This window comes from Aphelocoma coerulescens, chromosome 1A (assembly GCF_041296385.1).
Source record: "Aphelocoma coerulescens isolate FSJ_1873_10779 chromosome 1A, UR_Acoe_1.0, whole genome shotgun sequence".
In the NCBI taxonomy this organism is placed as follows: Eukaryota; Metazoa; Chordata; class Aves; order Passeriformes; family Corvidae; genus Aphelocoma; species Aphelocoma coerulescens.
The window spans coordinates 45,639,758-45,659,781 of record NC_091014.1 but is presented as its reverse complement, the minus strand read 5'-3'; the positions used below and the strand labels follow the sequence as shown (position 1 = coordinate 45,659,781).

General features: G+C 41.7%; 1 protein-coding gene across 1 annotated transcript in view; it reads right to left on the bottom strand.

Moving 5' to 3' along the window:
• Positions 1-6,040: 6,040 nt before the first annotated feature.
• Positions 6,041-20,024, bottom strand: part of PLEKHG7 (pleckstrin homology and RhoGEF domain containing G7) — a 32,959-nt gene continuing 18,975 nt past the window's right edge. The window contains exons 10-17 of the mRNA XM_069003912.1: positions 19,490-19,603; positions 17,612-17,786; positions 15,575-15,690; positions 14,700-14,793; positions 14,177-14,256; positions 12,775-12,934; positions 7,961-8,058; positions 6,041-6,488 (exon numbers count right to left, since the gene is read on the bottom strand). Of these exons, the coding sequence (XP_068860013.1) occupies positions 6,381-6,488; positions 7,961-8,058; positions 12,775-12,934; positions 14,177-14,256; positions 14,700-14,793; positions 15,575-15,690; positions 17,612-17,786; positions 19,490-19,603 (945 nt within the window). The 3' untranslated portion in view covers positions 6,041-6,380. The remainder of the gene's footprint in view (positions 6,489-7,960; positions 8,059-12,774; positions 12,935-14,176; positions 14,257-14,699; positions 14,794-15,574; positions 15,691-17,611; positions 17,787-19,489; positions 19,604-20,024) is intronic.

Here is a 20,024-nt window from a genome sequence, read left to right as displayed (position 1 = left end):
CCTTTTGGGATGCCATTGTGTAAAGACAAGCAGAGTCACCTTTCTCAGCAGGTTGCTAAAGCAGTGCAGTTGGTTGACTGCAGATCACACCTTGGTGTGGAGCTCTTCAGCTTCAGGGCAAAACCAGTTCGATTTTTGAAAGTTGCTTTTTGCTGGCCAGTTTATATAACCAGCTTTTTGAGGGGATGGAAATGCTTTTTGAACACACATTTGTAGAAAGAAGGATTGTTAAAATCTGGAGGAACAATGGGGTAGAAACTTTCATGCTTGAGTTTTGATTCTGCAGCAGTAGGTCACAACTTCTACATCTTTTCACTGGAGTAGATTTATGACTCCATTGCTGAGTCTTATGCTCCTTCTTTTGTACTTACAATTCTTAGTGCTGGTCTGTATTTGTTGACAGGATGATGGTATACTTCACTGATTCAATGCCAGGTTGAAAACGGTATTCAAGCTCAATAAAATGTCCCACAATAAGGAAAACTGGAAGGTGAAAAGCCGTGTATTTACAAATATGCTTGCAGAGTCTGACTGTTTTGATGGGCATATTTCAATAGGTATGTGGGCTTTTTGTTCCACTGCTTTAAAATCTAAGTAATAGGAAAACCAAGTAAAAAGCCTGGTGACTTTTACCACAGTAAATTAAATGATTCCAGGAAAAACAGTTTAATGTACTGATTTTTCAGACTGCAGACACAGAAACAGAGGGAAATAATAATAAAATGTCAGAAGAGACTGAGTCTTGGAACTGGAGATGCACAGTGATGTGTTTTTACAGCCTCTAGCAAGAGGCAGATTGCTCTGGTTCAGTGAGGAGTGGCTATTACAGAGGAAGAGGTGAAAATAATGTCAAAACCAACACTCAAACTGGAAGGTTTGTGGGATCCTGAAGCAGCCTTAGTCATTACTGTGGGATCAGGAATGGGACAGTGAAGTGTGGGCTTTGCTCTTGAAACTGTCCCAACTGTCCCATCTGTCCATCCACATTCAGAATTGCTGCGAGAGCAGAATGTGAGAGACCAGCTGCTTTGTGGGCAGAGACAAGCTAAGGAAGCTTTCGTAAGTGTGTAAAGGATGGTCTTACTAAGGTTTGGGAAAGGTTCTTTTAACTTCCTGGAGACACCTCTTTTTCCAGTCAAAGACCCACAGTCCCTTACATTTTTGCCTCACAAATGCCAAATCCTACTGTTCTGCTCTGGCCTCATGTCAGTGATGCCTTTTCCTGCTCTTAAAATCAAGAATCAAACACGGTTAGAAGGGAAAAAGGGATTTTACCTCGGTATTTATTTTAAGGATCTTTAGGTGCACTACGTCCAGGTCAAATGCACCCAAATGCACACTGCAATGCACCCCCTCAAAAGATCTAGTATATCGTTATAGGTCTTACTAATTAGCATATCTATCAAAGATTCCCCAATGAGAGGCTCGAGTGAGCCCCCCCCCCTCCAAGGAACCTTCCATGGATGGTTCTATCTTAGTTTACAGAATGTGTTCTGGAGAGGATCTTGAGATCTGGGGCACACTAACCCCTAGCTACGAAGCTTCTAAAATGTTTAGTCTCCTAGCTTGACAAATAAGTCTAAGAATGTAGGCTAAAACCCACTAAGAATACAGAAGTTATAAGGTATACAAGGGGTATAAAAAGAGGCAAAAAATCATCATGGCATCATTAGCAGTACATCATACTGGAGACAGGTAGCATTGCAGAGGTCAGTGGCAGGCTTTTGATCTTAGCTGGCTGTGGTTCACTGTTACTTATTTCTTCTCGCCATGTACTCCTCTTCTGCAGAGGTTGAATGAAGAAGATAAAAGTAATGAGTCACAGCAGGAAAAGTTGCTGTCTGGAGATGAAGAGACAAAAGGAATTTTCTGCTGCAGCTTCCAACAGAGGCAGGAGGTTTAGAGGAATCCCATTTTTCAGCTGGCTTCACCCTCTGGCACAAGAGTTTAAGCTGTAGGGTGCAATGTGGGTTTTTGCCTCTGTTTTTGAAAGGTGTCAAGTAACCAAGTTGCCATTTAATGTGGAGCACTAGGTACACAAGAACAGAGTAACTACTTTTGTTGGCTTTGGGACCATTAGGATTATTTGTGAATCCTCACTGCAAAAGCTTCTTTATGAGTGAAGCAAGGAGGGATTTGGGAGCAGAAGCATGAAGTAACCTCTCTGTGTTTGTATTACACAAGCCAGAACAATTGAGCTTCTCATGCTAGATGTAAGACAAGTGACATTTATAAAGGGACCTGGAAAACTCAACTGCTCTTCTGGATTGTAAAGTGTCAGTTAACCATGGAGTGGGAATAAATGCTTGTTGCGAAACTTAAAAAAATGCATGGCCAGTACTCAGTGATGGACAGAAAAATGCTGGAATTGAAATTCAAACAGAATATAAACTGTGCCAGGAAGAATGATATCATGATTTGAGTATGTTGAAACTGATAAATTGCTCTTCCAGGTACCACTGCTCCTGCTCTCATATTCTCAGAGAACTAGGAAACAACAGTCATTTGCACTGTGCACTTTTTGCCGTCTAACTAAGAGAATCTACAGTAAATGGAATGGCATCGTGTGCGTTGCATGTGTTAGCTGTAGTCATTGGACAGCAGGTTTATTGTCAGCTGGATTTTTCACTGTATGCATTTGGCCCTAAGGAGAGTTACACTCACAGTTCCTTTTACCAAAAACACAATCATCATCTGAGAGCACATGTAACAACAAAAACCATGTTAGTCACACACGTCTTTGTAGAACTTCATTTTAAGATTATAAAATGAGAAAAAAAGAGAATTTTATGTATTTGCAAGGATCTTGCCAGTTGTCCATTTCTTTGGTTTTGAAGTCTTGACCTCAGCATCCCTTCTAGAATAAGTTTAAAATTATTGTCCAAACACAAACTCTCCAAAAGCACTAATGGATGTACTTTTCAAAACTAGCTATAATAGCATATCAGTCCTGCCATGGAAATGTGGCTTTCGAGGTATATTTTCTGTTTCTTTTTAAAGGGACACTGAATAAAAAGGTTTGCGTGTTTAGAGAGATCATTAGATACCACTTAAGTTCACAATAACGAAGAGTGTAGGTACTAGGTAATGTAATAAACTCTGCCTATTGTCAGTAGCTCTCCACATACTACGCACTCACTATGCAGCAGATAGAGAAGTGTCTCTGCATTTGAAGATTGCTGAAGCCCTTCTACCCCTTTAGATCAATATTGTATGAAAGCAGGAGCCTGGTAGGCATGTTTTCCAATTTTCCCTCCCTCTGTGACTGAAACATAACACTATAACCAAATTCATCTGTGTTTTCTGCTTTTTTTTTTTTTTTGGGAAAAGAGGGCTGGGAAAGGATGTTCATTGTTTTATGTCAACAGGTCAGTGCTGGCAGGTCCAGGCTACTACTGTTGGCTTTATGGCAAAGTCCTCCATTGTTTCACGCTGGAGCTTGATTCCTGGCACAAAAGGGATGTTTGAAAGAACGTCTCACTGGGTTAGCAAATACCAGAACTTTTTATAGTAATATGTCTAAAATGCTGCTTGTATAGAAATAATCACTTTTGTAAGAAAAGGAAAAAAGTCACCAAAAAAAAGTCACACCCCCAACCCCCCCCATTTGATGCCATTACATAAGATTTAATTTAAGCTACCTCTCAGTGTGAAATTCAAATATTAGGTAAGTTTAATAAGGTTTTCTCACTGTCATGTTATGTAAAAGTTATAGTGAATGCCAAAATTGCAAAAGTTTATCACCAAAAAGGAAAAGAGTTGTCTTTTTTTTTTTTTTAATGTGTATTTGAAAGTATCCAACAGTTTCAAGTTATTGTAAATTCTTTTAAATTCTTTTAACTTCTGTAGTTTCAACCTTGCAAACTCTAGCTGTTGGACAGGAAATAAATCATAACCATAGGCTTTCATAATTATAGTCTGCTGGGTAAAACCAGTTTTGTATGGAGCTTTGTCATTTGGATACAGATAGCCTCAGTCACCAAACGTATCATTCATTTGGTCATGGTTTTTTTCTTCAGTACTCGAGATGTGAACTTGATGAATGGTGTTCTGTAATGGATGCGTGCCACAAATTACATGGTCTCATTTGCCTCTTTTCTGACTTTTAATGACCAGTTTATTATTGCAGATGTGAATATTGTTCATACAGCTTAATTTCTGTATAATTGTATAAAATATAAATGGAAAAAATATAAGTTTTTACTCGGTATTTAGAAGTAATGTATTATAAAAGACTTATGTTGCAGTTTTACTTACAGAGTACTGTACTTCTAAACTGGATCATACCATCTTGGTAGGTGTAGATAGATTTTTTGCATGAGTCTGTTTTGGTTTTATTTCTTTATAATTGAAGTTTTATTCTCTTAAGTTCTGCTTTCAATGTTTGTGTTTACTAGTTGTGATCATGTAGTTGTGCCTTACATTGTGGAAGAATTTAGTCCAGTGTGCACTGTAATTCTTAAACTTTGTGATCTGGAAGGTGGCTGTGGATTTGAATGAGAAGGTGACACCATGCATCAACGTGTTCTGTATAAACTCTGATGAATTGTTGCTGAAATGTCATTTTTGTTTTCTAATCTGTTAAAGGAATGATTAATAAGAATAATAAAAAAATTAGAACTTTCTAATAGACCAGGTTATATCATTCAAAACTACCTTGCCCTGTTTCAGACAGCAAAGCTACTTTGAAATGGTGGATATATAGTTTTACAAATGAACTGTAGGGAAGCCACACATGTAAGAACAAGCTAAATGTTCCAGTTTCTTAGAGTTGTGGGGTGTTGCAACAAAGGCTTTCACGTTCCTGAGGACACATTAATAATGACTGTCTTTCAAATCTGTTTTTTTCACAGGTTAAATTCAGAGTAGTCTTTCCATTCCCAATAGCTGTGCGAGGCTGCCGAGTATCCCACATTTGATGAAAGTCCTTCTGTCAATGACTGTGTTCAGACATCACATTCGATGCAGTTGGACAATTGGCATAAATGGAAGACTCAAAACTAGCACTTGTTTTATTTTTTAGACCAATGAAGGTCTCGCTTGTGAAATGGAAAGCTCTTTCAGGGTGGAACTGTGTTGCAGAGAGAAGCCAGATGATTAATGTGGGAGATCAGTTGTGTGACAAAGCCACTATTGAATTGTGGGGGCACGAACAAAAACCCATGTTTGACTATTGAAGCAGGGCCTCTGTGTGGATATGGAGAAAGATGGAGAGGTGTCCTCTGAAAGGCAGTTTGAATTGGAAAGTCAGTTTCTGCCTTGACTGCTTCCTGAGGTGTCTTTCTCTTGACACCACAGAAAAGCCTATTGAGCTTGTGTCTCCATGAAGACAAGCCTGTGTGTAAATACTTTCTTCCTCTGGGCTGTCCTCCTTGGAGACATGCTGCTCTCCAGGAATGACTACTCGTCTGGTAAAGTGAGTAGACCTGGCTTAAGGTTGTTTTGGTAAAAAGTATACAAAGTGAAATACCTTCTCCCCTTCTGCCAGCACACAAAGCACATCCCTTAGTCTGTCAGGTGTGACTCCTCTGGGCTTGAAATATATTTCTGTCATGTCAGCACTGGTTTCAAGATGCTTTGAGGTTCTGGTGAGCCCTCGGTGTGACGCAGTGTGCAGCTGAGCATGGGATCGGGGAGATGGAGCACAGCTGTGTCAGCCAAGTTGTGGCAAAGCGTTGGCACCTTGTGCGGTGTCCTGGTGCAGATCCGCTGCCTGCACTGTTCTGCCCTCCTCCTTCACACATTCACCACTTGGCACAGAGCCTGATGGCTGTGCCTTTCCCAGGAAGCTGTGACAAAAACTTGCCCATAACAGGCACAGGGGAAGAGCAGGAATTTGTGTATCACAGTGGCCTAGGCTGTATCTGGAGAGCACTGGACCAGGTAAGTGCATACATATGTACACATATGTACACACTCTCAGTATTACTGAAAAAAACCACCTTGTGATATTATAGGTTAGTAGGTAGAGATACATAATTATCAGGAGCTATGGCTACATAATTTAATGAAATTTATTAATACAGTTTGAATGATGGAATAACCCTTCTAAACGTCTCCAGTGAATGAGTTGTCCTTACCAACATAGAGGTTTTTCCCCTGTCATGCTTTCTAGGAAATGACAAGCTCTAGTAAAGCTTCCCTGAGTGGCAAGAGCCTTCCCTAAGTGAAGCAAAGGAGCATCTAGGAGCAATGTGTTTGTTGCATGGCTCATTCCCCTCCTCCAATTTATTCCTACTTGCTGAGGTCCAAGCTCTTTACTTTTGTCTAGTCAAATCAGAGATCTGTTAGCTTCGGAGACCTAAGGCATTCTGAAAGACATAACTATATTATCACCACTGTAGTCTTTCACTGGCTCTGTCAGTGCTGTGCTGACATTGTTAAATTTCAGAGGATTCAACAGGGAAGCAGAAAGCAGTGCTTTTCTTGGTTTCATGTTGGGTGGTGTAATTGGAGATTGCTGTTTCTATCTGTGACATCCATGCTTTCTGTAACAAGAAAAAATATTTGTAAGCCAAGACAACCTTAAAAAGTTCCATTAAGTTAGATGCATAAACACCCATAGCCTTTAGTTTTATTTAGCATCTCTCCAGGCTCGTGCTCATAATTGCTGAAGGAAACATGAATTATCCCACAACTGAGACTCTCCCAGTTGTTCAGGCCGTTACATGCTGCTGGAATCTGTGTCTGGGGCCAGGGATTTCCAGTGAATATTTCCCTTTTTGGTTGGAAGGTAGGATTATAATGCTCTGCTTGTAATGGTGAAGCTTCTTGCAGGCTATTTCACCCCTTTCTGTGTAATGTTTATTAATTTGCTTAATGCTGTCCCTGCAGTTTGGGTTCCTCATTTCTCTGATTAAGACAGCTCCATTCTTATCAGCATCAGAAGTTCTGTCCCACTCCAAGATCTGCCACGTGCTGCCATCTGAGTTTCAGTTTCTATTATCATGCTGACAGCATTCAGCTCTATATTTGCTGTCACCCAGGTATGAGGCCAGGGAGTGACAGATAATTTCAAATATGTAATTTCCTTTTCTCTGCTAGTCACAGAAGTTGTCTCTGAACTGCTATGCTTAGACATTGGACTAACCCTAGAAGGATTAATCCTTTGGACTAAAACCTTTAAAGGTCCCTTCCAACCCAAACTATTCTATGGTGCTATGATATTGAGAAGATGGTAGCCCTGGTATGAAGGCAGGTTTGGAAAGAGAAGGTCATATTTCAGTAACAGGAGAAAGTAATGACTTCTTGAGTAGACAGCTATTCCAGGTACCAGACAGTGACTTGAAAATTGAAAGAATTCACTCGGTGCTTCTCTTAGAAAAAGCCTACCACCATTTTAAGAATTAGTATTAATGGTGGTCAAATTTCTGTGCATTAGGTAATAGAGAAGGAAATTCAACTTAGATGAGAAAGCAAAATACTGTGAAGTGCCTGCCACACTTTCATATGTTATATACAGTGCTGTTACTAGAAATGTGATATGGTGTGAAAATGAGGGGTAGATTTATATAACAGTGGAATTAATCATACCATCTGTTCAGTCTGAAATTGCAAGATGCATGTTGTGAATAGATGAGCATGAGAGCTTTCTGATCTGAGTACTACTGCATGTGAGCTGGGTGTAGGGGGCTTGTTTTGGTGTCAACTTCTCTGGAGGGGCTGACTGTCTTCTGGGACACAAGAAATGGATCTTTTTTTGTTAGCAATCAGAATTGATACTGTTTTTCAACAAGAATGTGACCTGCTATCAACCCTGATAGAAAAGTGGAGCATGTTCAGCAGGAAAAATTCTGTAACACTGGAGCACTGGGGTGTTATTTTGTTTTCTTTTAGTTTTGGTCAAATGTCACAACTGTAAGAGATTCTTATCACAGCATGACCACTTTTAGGCTGCCATCCTCCTTTAGGGAAAGCATGGCTGTGTAATTAGAGAAGAAAAAAGAGGTGTGCTACCTACCTTGGCAGTTTCTGTCTGAGCTTGTAGCAAGAAGACTGCTATGCACTGCCGATACCTGTTCTCATGCTGTATTACAAAAGCATTTCGCAGGCTGAAGACTGTGAAAAAAATGCAAAGAAGTAATATAAATGCACCTCATACAACTGTCAGTCCAATTTTATATCACATTGATTATGATCGAAGAAATTATATATGTAAGCATCTTTTCTGATTTCTAAAAGGGCAATTGTACCATCATAGGGTGAGTTATTTTTGTTGTGTACGGAGCTTTCTTGTTTCAAAACGTTAATTCTGCTTGCGTTTGTTTTCTTTTAATTGCTTCATCATTGTGCTGCTAAGGTGCTTTTGAATCTACCTGAGGATCATTAAGAAATGTTTCCCCTCAAAGTGGACTAAATCATAACTGAAGTTAGAGAAAAACAAATATCAAAAATTAAAAAGGAAGGTCTCATTTTTATTTTATTTAAATAAGTCCATATGATGGCTGGCATATGGGGCAGTAGCTGCACTCAGGCTAGTGCTGGCTTCAGGTTCTCCCTGGGCATGTGCCTGAGCTAGTGGTCCTGGGGATGCCCCTGGTTGGCTGCCGGCAGCCAGACACGTTGCTTCTCTTTCTGCCAAACTTTTGTTCCTGAAGATGACTGAGCATCATGTAGTGCATTTTTCTGCAAGGGGACGAAGCGACACCAATCTCACATGTCTGGAATAAAGGGGAGGCTTAAGTCTGCTATGGAGCAAGCCTGGGGGAAGCGGAGGGAAAAGCATCTTCAGGCAGCCAAAACCCTGTGGCAGACAGCAGACACTCTTGGGTGGGCTGGTAGTAGCAGGTAGGGGGGCACAGCAACCTGTTCCAGTGCTCTGGATTCACAGGGCACTGCTTTTTTTTAGCTGGAGTTGATGTTGCTCTAAGCAAAGTGATGGTGAACAAGGTGTGGGATTGCCTGCCTGTGAATGCTGTCCCTAAGCAGAGCCCTGCTTCTGAACCCACACAGCCTGAGGAGAGCCCAGATCTTGAGCTGCCAGGGCAAGGCAGCATTTTTCTAAGCCTACTGCAGTTGACATATCTTTTTCATAAATTTATCTAGTCCGTATAGTTTGCTCAAAAGCCTTGTACTATGTACAGTATCTTGCTGCTGTGTAATGCTTCTTGTCCAAGTACTTCCAAGTGTTCAAAATGTTTCTGCAAAGTGAAGAGCCCTATAATCCTAGTTTTACAGAAGAGGAAAATGGAGAACAGACTGGCTACATTACTGCAGCAAAAATGTATAGCAACAGAGAGGATATGTTTCTGAACTCATGCCTTCTGTCTGTCTGGTCAATAGGAAAAGGAACTTTACAGTTCTAAAAATGAATTTTCTGGGCAATGTTTGGCATTAGTCAATAATACTTTCTAAAAGAAATTCTGTGGCAGGAAAGATTAGCAGTCTTTGATATAGTGACGTACTAGTGAGTCTTGCCCCTTCAAATGTAGCGTAAAGCATTATTAGTGGAGCAATAATAAATAGTTGCAAAGATTAAATCCAAAGCAGAATAATAAAAGGAAAGTGATTTTCTAATCAGAAGGTATGTTGCTGCTTAAAACCTTCAGAGCTGGGTTCCTACTGTTACATTTACATGTAAATTTGCATCTCTTGTACAAGGTCATGGTGGTGTTTGCAGATAGTTCTGCTTTTAGGGTACCTTCCTGGTGTTACGAACATGCCATTTTATCTTTTATCCCTTCACTAATGCCTAGGTGGCTTTGGATAAGAACTATCCTACATAATTATCAGCCTCCTGCCTGCTGCCAAAAGGCAAATATATATTGCCACGGATATATTTTTTTGTAGTACTTGTATTGAGATTTGTTTATTTTCAATGTGATGTCAGCCCTTTGCAAACTAATGAATACAGAAGTACTTGCTAGATCAAAAGTCAGGATTTCATTTTTGATTAATGTGATGGATCACATGCCCTTTCTGAGAACATGCTAACTTATCTTTTAGTGCCACCAGTAATAAAAGTCGCTTTGAGACTGCAGATATATTGGCAACATTCCCCAAGGTCACACATTCCAGACAATATTAATTTTTTTTTTCTCCTGCAAAGGGACATTTTCTGTTGACACTGGAATGTTTGCTTGTTGCTCTACACAGAATGGTGGGAATCTGAACTGCAATCTCCCTACAGTAATTTTTCTCATTTTTTTTACTGTACCTCACCCCAAGGGGTCCTGTATTAGGATGAGGCTTCTGAGGTGGTGTAAGACTACAAGTAAGTAACAGAGACTGCTGTGGCTACAACTGTAATAAAGCTGGTAAGAATATATGGGGGAGAGGTCAGGCAACAGGGTCCAGGGTGCAGGGAAGGGTCATAGAGTGGACAGAGCCTGAGCTGGAATGCAGACGACAACTTTGTTTATTCTCATGATTGCAGCTGGATCACAGAGCTAGAAAGACCCTGGTTAGAAATCTCTATGGGAAATGCTGGCTTGGAAAAAAAAAATCCAAAAATCTTATTTCCATCTCCATTATGGTTTTTATGGTCAGTCTTTTAGGTCCAAACTGGTGAGTGGCTGCACTGCCCTCTCCAGCACCCAGGAGCTGTTGACCTTTCATTCAGCTGGCAGAATGTGGGGCTGCCCCCCCCTCCACCCTGCAGGCAAATGGTGGCTGATGCATTTGCTCCATTTCTGCTGGTTTGGCACAGGGACTTATTAGGCAGACAGGCAGTGCCTGGTGCATGTTTAAAAAAAGGTCATTATTCTGTGTGTTCATCCCCTTATCTCATCTTTAGTCATTTTCCTTTTATTGCCTACCTTTATATCCTCTCAGCATTGATGCTGAATGCTAAATAGTCTGGGTGAATGTATTTTGACATTCTCGTAAATTTTACAGGCTCTAGGTTTATTTTCCATATCTGTTGCTTTCACACAGAGCACTGTAGCTCTCTAAGCTTTTCCTCTCAGTCTTTAGGATTAGGATGACCTTGGAGCCCAGAGACTTGTATTTTTTGTCATTCTCTTTGATATAGGAGGCTCCTGTGATCTTGGCAGTGTTAGACTGAGTCATTAAGGCTGGAAAAGACCTCCAGAATCATTGAGTCCAACCTTAGTGCTGTGGTCTAGCTGACATGGTGGTGTTCAGTCAAAGTGCCACCTCCTATCGTTTCTTGAACACTTCCAGGGGTGCTGACTCTGCCACGTCCCTGGGCAGCCTGTTCCAATCCTTAACCAGCCTTTCTGTGAAAAAATTCTGATGCCCAACCTGTACCTCCCCTGGTGCAGCTTGAGGCCATTTCCTCCTGTCCTGTTGCTGGTTGCCTGGGAGAAGAAATAAACCCCCATAAGGCTACAGCCTCTTTTCAGGTAGTTGTAGAGAGTGATGAGGTCACCTCAGAGCCTCCTTTTCTGCAGGCTAAACACCCCGAGCTCCCTCAGCTGGTCCTCTTAGGACTTACTCTTTGGACCCTGCCCTGGCTTCACTGCTCTTCTCCAGATTCTCAATGTCCTTTTTGTAGTGAGGGGCCCAGAGCTGGACACACAATTTGAGGTGTGGCCTCACCACTACTAAGTACAGGAGATCGGTTTCTTCCCTGGTCCCGCTGGCCACACTGTTGCTGACACAGGCCAGGATGTCATTGCCTTTTTGGCCACCTGGGCACATGCTGGCTCATGTTCAGCTGCTGTCAGCCAGCACCTCCAGGTCCTTTTCTTTTGGGCTGCTTTCCAGCCACTCTTCCCCAAACCCATAGTGCTGCATGGGGTTGTTGTGACTGACGTGCAGGACCCGGAACTTCACCTTACTGAATCTCATGCAGTTGGCCTCAGCCTGTCGATGCAGCCTGCCTAGATCCCTCTGCAGAGCCTTCCTGCCTCGCAGTGAATCAACACTCCTACCCAAATTTATGCCATCTATGAACTGAGTTCCCTCACTCCTGTCATCCAGATCTTTTATAAAGGTGTTAAACAGGACCATCCCCAGTACTGAGCTCTGGGGAACATCGCTAAGGACTGGCCACCAACTGGATGTGGCACCCTTCACCACCAAGGTGAGGTGTGTGAGAGCCTGCTGCATTAGTGGCTCAGACCAAGGGGAGGCCTGATGTTCATGCCTGCTCCCTGACCCCTTGGTGACTTCAGGAAGGTTGTTTTGGCAGGGTAAGGCTGGTCATTTTGTGGCAGTCAGCCCTCCTCCACTCCTCACCCAACTGCACAGCAGCAGTAATAGGAGGCATATTCCCCAGTGATGTGTTTGGATATCTGAGAGCAAGGAAGCATTGATGTATAGTGGGTGATTTCCATCCTCTCGAGAGCTGGTGGAGATGTGAGTAGGAGCAGTAGCAGGAGGTAAATCTCCTCTCCAGCCTCTTTGAGAATGGCTGCTGTGTATGTGGGAGGACACCCAGGAGAACAATCTAGTGGTACAGCTGAAAAAATGCTGCATAACTAGTATGGAATTGAAAATGTTCTTGGGAAGGATGCCTGGGGTCTGATAGAGAGTATTAGGACAGTTAGGACAAGTCCTGGCTTGTGAGAAAGAAGTCATTGGAGTTTTGATACCTCCTTTGGGGTGAATGGATAATATGTGACAGTCACTGGTGTGTGTGTGAGTCACTGCTGGCAGCAGGGGGTGCGGGCTGTGAAGTCTGAGGCAGTAGCTCATGCCTCACAGCAGGAGCAGAGCTGTGAAGCCAGGCAGTGCTGAGGCACCAGTGTTTGCACTCCAGGCATCTGGGGGTGGTTTGTGGGCAAACAGCAGCTTGTCCTTACGCTACCACACACAGTGCATTGACATGGTCTTTATGCAGGCATTCAAGTGTATGCAGGCACATACCTGTAATGTGGACGGGTTCAACATTTTTCAGTATGAGTCTGTCTAGTGGGATGGGCTGGTCTAGGACTGTGCAAAGTCCCCCCTCTCTTATGAAGGACTGCAGCTCAGGAGTGAGGGAAGGACAGACAGGGATTAAGCTGGTGTCTGAGCCTCCATATTTCTGGGAATAGAAAATTAAGTTGGTTAGCAGGTTGTCTGCCATCTGCTCATGAAGTATAGGGACTAAACAACTCTAAATTATGTGCTTTCCCTTATCAAAGATACATAGACATCTTATTTGCCTGAGGAATCTTAGAAAAACTGGCTGGTACCTGGAGCTCTCCTGCAAGGTCACACCTTGCATTAGAAAGCTGCAATAGAAACACAAGTCCATAAGCTGAAAACAGTCAAAGGCATTCCAAAAGTATTTTTCCCCTTCCCCTCATTATTTTAATAGCAGGTTTTTTTCTCCATTCCTTGGAAATATGTTTCCCCATCTCCCCTCTTGTATATGCACAAGACAGAATTCCCGGAGCTCCAGCTGAGTTGCAGCCCTTCACAGAAGGTTCACCGACACATGTACGTGGGACAACCCTCAAAGAGATTTGCCTAAGGGTACCAGGTCCCTTGAATTTCTGCTTCCTTCACCACCCCCGTTGCTAAGGGATGGTGCTGCTAGTCTAAAACCTCTCACTGCATGCTTTCTGTATCATCTTTCTAAAGCAGAACACCTGCTGCTTTAAAAAAACCCCAGGAGATTTATCACAGGTCCATTTAGACTCAGTTTACATCAGTTTCATAAATGTAATAAGCTAGATGCACTCATACATTGAAGTTTTAGGGATTTCGGTGTCTTCTGTTGGTGTCTAAATACAGATATTTGTCATCTATAGAACTCTATAGAATCATTCATCAAGAAACATTTTCTTAGGAGGAATCATTTTAAACTTGGGGAAATCAAGGCAAAGAGAGGACAACTACAAGTGTAGCCAATCTTCCATCAGTTTTAGCCTTTCCCTGCTTTTTTTTCCTTTTAGTTTTTTTTTCTTCTTTCCAAAAGTTCTGATATCTCTGGAATAAAAAATTCTCAGGTTGCAGGGACCATTAGAAAAAATCTTACATTCCTGAAAATTTTATGAGATTTGGGAATCCAGCACATCAGAGCAACATCAGGAAGATAGTAAGGTCTTATAATATAAATTCTGCCTGTAATAGGGTTCCTATACCATACCGAGCCTAGGAGTAGGCTATTGAATCAGTGTTATGGTTTGCTGTTTACATAAGGAAGTATCAACTGTTCTTCATACTGATTAGTCATCTTGTATTTTTATCATTAGATCAATCTTCCAAAGTACATTCAAAATCCATCCAAAAGCTAAAAAACATTACAACTGCAACCATGTATATCTCTAGACATCATTACCTTTTTGTTACGTTTAATTTTGGTAATTAGTAGGAAATCATCGAATAAGAAGAGGTAGACGTCAAGGAGTCTTGTGCTTTCTGAGAAGGAAAACAAAAAAATCACTTTTATGGTGTGATTATTTTAAGGAATTGCTACTTCTAAGATGAGGCACATCTATGAATCCTTACAGAATGCTTTTAACAAAGAAGCCTCATTTCCAATATAGTTCACAACTTGTCCTCCAGTCTGCATTCTCAAATGCACTAAATCATATGTCTCAGTCATTTTGGCTACTAAACTTGTACCTTGTAGCAGCTATCTCATTGCTTGCCTGCCAGGAAAAATGACCTTAAACAATCATACTACTCATCCTATTGGCAATTTGGCTGTATCTCAGTCTCTCTCTGAAAAGCTGTACAGTTGCTTTTTCTTTCCTGCACTTGCCCAAATGCTGTTGCAAAGGTTCATTCTGGACCTGCCATAACAATGTATAATTCTATATTAAGCTATCTCTGGACACCAGGACATTCAGGGACATTACCTGCTAGCATCAGCCGCCCTTCATGAAGGAGAAGTCTGTTCACTGAAGACAAAATGTTTTCACTGCTGTTTTCTCTTAAGTTTTGCTTCAAACACTTGACCCCAAAAAAATGAGAAAGAGAGAGAAAATGGGGAATCATGCATAGTGGATGGTGAACTGGGAGGCAACCAGCAGGTAAACAAGATGAGCATATGTGTGTTCTTACCTCAGGCTGAATACATCACACAGCTGATAACTGAACACCGCTGTATTTCTTCAGCAGTGCTGTTGCTTAGATGTGTTTATGCTTTTGAAATGTTAAGCTGGGTTTTACTTTTCCCAAGTGAGTTTAATAGTTTTTGCAGCCACGTATGTGAACAGACACAGGTAGAATAGACACTCCTCCTTGAGAGGAGACCCACTTGATGTTACCATAGTGCTGCTTAAAATCTGTCTGTTTGGGTAAAGGGGTAACTACAGCAGAAATGTGCACACCCAGGTATGCTGTGTAATTTTTTGTAATGCAATTAAAGTGTAAATGGAAAGTTCTTTGGCTCAGCTTGAGAAGTGAAAGAGGCAAATAATTTCTACTTTATTAAATGCTGGTAGTACTTACATCTATCCCATTTCATTCTGTCCCCTAAAAGCAAATATGGTAGAGTACTCCTGGATTGTATCATTTTCCTCTCTTGGATGCTGAGAGCAACCCATGCTGTCGTCCAAGGCACTGTGTGTATTCAGCTACAGTGCTTGCACTGCCCAGGCTGCAGCTGCTCCTGTTAGAGCATCCCCACTAACTAGAAGCCAGACAACCAGCCAACTTTAGGCCACACTATGAAGATAGACAGGAAACAAAACCCGCTTTTAGAAAAAAATGCCCTTTAAAATCTGCTTACCTCTGGGACAAAGAACCTTTTGTCACGATCCCAGACCTGAGGCCAAATTATGACCTCTTGCAGCTGCCTGAACTTCTGAAAGTTGTCCAACCACTTGACTTTACCTTCCAGATCCCCTGAAATGTGTGAAACACCAGTTACTGCCAAGGCTGGCAAAAGCCGTCCTGTTTCTAGAAGATGCTGAATACTGATTTTCTCCAGTGAAAGCCGAAGTGCCTTACGTGTAAGGCCCCAGATGAAATCTTGATCTCATTGTAAAAAATGCCTAAACTCTACTTAGATCAGCAGGGGCAGAATTTCAATTCATGCATTCAAAGATGCTTAAATTCACTGCTAAATGAAAAGGTTGTGTTTACTAATCTGTCTGAGGAACAGAGGAAATCATATAAAACTCAAACTGTAATCTTAAAAATGTCTTTTAAAAGGTCCTGTCATTCTAAACTGTCTGGTATAGCGAGAGAAAAATAATTTTCATTTCATATATACAGCCTGATAAAAAGACTGTTGAAATTAATGAGAATTAATTTCAGAGAAATTGTTGCCGGGAGTGACTGAAGTATTTAACTGAGGTGGGCTTCCCTCAAAATCTGAAAAATGGGGACTGTATCTTTGCTGATTCAGGGCCATTATGGGGAAAGTTTTAATGGACCTGCAACTTAAATTTCAAGTTTTTGGGCGGAGTGGTATTGCAGATAATGGTTTCAGACACACACCTCCCCACCAGAAGGGGAGTGCTTGGACTACAACTGTTCTTTATGTTACTGATTTACTGATCAAAAAATGAGGGCAGATCTTTGTCAGGTGTCTGTGAATAAAGATGGGTCACCCTTCTATCTTCAGTTTCCTTGATCCAGAGATGTCTAATTTCTGTAAGGACCTATTTATTCTGCCAGTAATACTCTCCAGATATCCCATGGTCTTTTGTGGCCATACCTAAAACTGCTGTCCTTCCAGCAGACATACCCAGGCTAGCAACAAACCCATCTTACTTTCCTATGGGACATGTTCTGTGCAGAGGTGTGCTCCTTCTGTGGGCTTTAGGTTAGACTCCTTGTAAGACTTGGCAAGAGGAGAAAGAACCCCAGTCTCTCCTTTAGGTGGTCATTCTGTAATTGGAGTATTTAAGAAGAAGGAGCCCCAGATTTATGTATCTCTAGAATGCATTAACTCTCTCTCTGCCACATCTCCTGAGGAGATGTTCAAGCCTTCAGCCTCCAGCATGGGGAGAAGGATGGCAGCAGGGGTTAGGGTTACTCTCTGAGTGAGCCACCATGCTGGGTTGCTCAAGGCCCTGGTGTGCTGCTCATGAGAATGAAGCACTATCTGGTACTTATCCCTGTCAAGACTGCTGTGATAAGTGATTTGCTGATTTACTGTCTTGTCTTGGATTTCAGTGGGAGCTGCAGGAAGCCGTTGGGGGATAAACCTATCTGCTGATGAACTATATGGTCATAAGGCTCTAAAAGATGCACTTGAATCTCCCCGAACAAGACTGAATTAATAAATTATTTACTTAAAACAAAATTCAGGGAAAAAGTTAATATCTGGACCAACCCCTTGTTTTCCACGATAGCTGGAGAAAATCTGTAGCTGAGAAAACTTTACATGGTAGGACCTGTCATTAGTGAAAGGTCACAGACATAATATTCCCCTTGTGAGCACAAATTTATCCTCTTAAGGATCAGCCCTAAAAAAAATCCTCCTTAGACATAAATCCAACTGAAAGACTTCTTTGTTTGAGGTTTCTTGATATGTTCCAATTTGAGATCTGCTATTAATTGTTTGCCTGTCACTGCAGATGATTCTGAGAAAATACGAGTGACTCACGGATTTGGGAGTCCTGTGACATTGCTCAGAGAGGCTTTGACAACACAAGGTTGCCCAAATAATTCCCTACAGAATGAGGCTCAGGACTGTGGAAAGGCACATACATCCTTGTTGCATTTCTGTGGAGACACTTGACCAATTCACACTTCAAAGGACATGCACAGGAAAGCCACGTAACTGCATACTTGACTTTCAACCTTTGTTACTTACTTATGGACTTTTCCACCTTCTCTTTAAGTGACTGGATAAAACTTTTCTCTGTTTCATCAGTGCTCCTCTTCCAGATGTTGTTGAGGAGGAGGGGATACCGTGTCAATCGATGCAGAGGAGCAACTAGCAGCTCTGGCAGATGCAACCTCTTGCACTGTTCATTTTGTTCACACCACTGCTGAAGACAAAGAAAATCTGCCTTAGGCATCAGCTTGCTTCTGGCTGGGAGGTAGCAAACAGTTTTCTGCATCATTAGCTGGCTGTAATGAGACAGGGACTAATGAAAGATGAGTTTCTCACACAGGGAGAGCAAGGGCAGTGTAAAGGCTCTTGTCACAGTTTAATCCAGCAAGTATCTAAACCACACAGCCCCTCATTCACTCTTCACTTCCTCCCGTGGGTTGGGGAAGAGAAGTGGGAAATAAAAAAGAAAGTTTGTAGTTTGAGATAAAGGCAGTTTAATAAAACAGAAACAGAAGGGAAAAAAATAACAGAATATACAAAACAAGTGGTGCACAATGCTCACCATCCACTGGTCAATGCCCAGCCAATCCCAGAGCAGAATCGCCCCCCCACAGCCATCTTTCCCTCTGGTTCATATACTGAGCATGACACCATATGGTATGGAATACCCCTTGGGTCACTTGGGCTCACCTGTTCTGGCTGTGCCCCCTCCCGACTTCTTGTGCCCACCAGACTCCTTGCTGGTGGTGGTGAGAGACAGAAAAGTCCTTGACTTAGTGTAAACTGCTTAGCAACAAGTAAACATCAGTGTGTTACCAGGATTACTCTCATCTTAAATCCAAACTACAACACTATGCCAGCTACCAAGAGCAAACCAAGGACAGCTCTCTACAGGGAGAATTGCATTGCCCCTCCAGATTCACTTTCTGCATTGCTTCTTACCATTCCAGATGCTGTGGCCATGTTATCATATCAAGTAGGGCTCTTATTTATCTGCTGTTCTAATTTTTTCAGGAAAAACTTTAAAAATTAACCTGAGTTAGGTTTGAAAGCCACCTTATATTTTAGGGTCACTGCTACTTGCCACAGGGGAACATTTTCCCTAGGTATGAATGTATGAAATCCTCATCAGGGAGCAAGCAGTGTGAAACTCCAAGGCCCAAGCTGCAGTTTGCCTGCCATAAAGAGGTGCCCTTCCAGTTTTGGGCTGCCTATGAGAAAAGCCCACTACTTCAGGTTTCTCTTTCTAAGCCTGTAATTTTGAGGATCATTCTTAAGTATTTACAGGACACACTGGTCTGCTAATGATGTCAGAAAGAGCAGAGCCTGAGATCCCCACCACTGTACTGTCTGGAGCTGTTGCTTAATGCAGTGTCAGCAAAAACAGAACCTGCTGTAGTGCTGCAACTTGATAAAGAAACCACTGATAGCTCTTTCCAGCCTTAGAGGGAGGTAAATGCTCCCTTACTGGTATTTTTTTGATGCCAAAGTAAAACATTTGAGAGAGAATTTACAATATGGATTGATTTTTGTGTCTTTTTCTTCCTGTAACCATTTCACTTTGTTAAGGTGGAGGTCACTGAATCAAGGGATTATGTGCAAAACATCTGAATGGAAGAGGCTAGTAGTTTGTATTTTCTGCCTGCAAAAATGCAGCCCAGCTCTTCCCCTCTTATCTGTTCTAAATTACAGGTAGGGACTTTCACACACGCAGGTAAACATACACTCAGAAGGGTGACTTCTTATTGGTGATAGGCTCTGCAGTTCAAAAAATCCATGTGAAATGCTATCTACACAGTTTTGCTGCTAATGAATATTCCTAATTCCCTGTTAAAATGCTGTCATAAGGTAGGAAGGCTGAAGACAACAACAACAACAACAACAGCAACACCAACAACAAAACCATCACTTTACTTTCAGGTAGATGCTAAAATCTTCTCTCTGTCTCAGTTTTTCCAAGTAGAAGACAGCAGAGGTATAATTAAGGCAATAAATCTGGTGTGTCTGGCAGAGGTCACCCTGGAAAAACTGCAGAAAAGGTTTGGAAATTTATCAAGAAAGAAAAATACCATGACAAAGGGACAAACAACAGTTCTGAGTTTGTAATGTGCATTTTATGTGATATTTCCTTGTCCCTAGGAAAATGGGAGAAGAGAGAAAGGGGGAATTAAAAAAGTAAAGGGCAGTTAAAACAGCAAGAAACTGTAAAGTAGTAAAAATACCACAACAATACTCAAGTGATGTATGGGAGTACTGTTCTAACAGCTCTGCAGAGGTGTGGCACATTCTTAGACTTTGTTTCACTAGAAATAAATGATGTGAAATTCATGTGGAAGTTGAAGATGAAACCCACTATTTCTGAAACAGCTTTGATGACTTCATGTAGCATGGTATTTTATATCTGAGTATGCTCTTAGAAATAACAGGATAGCCTTATTTAGGTTGGAGA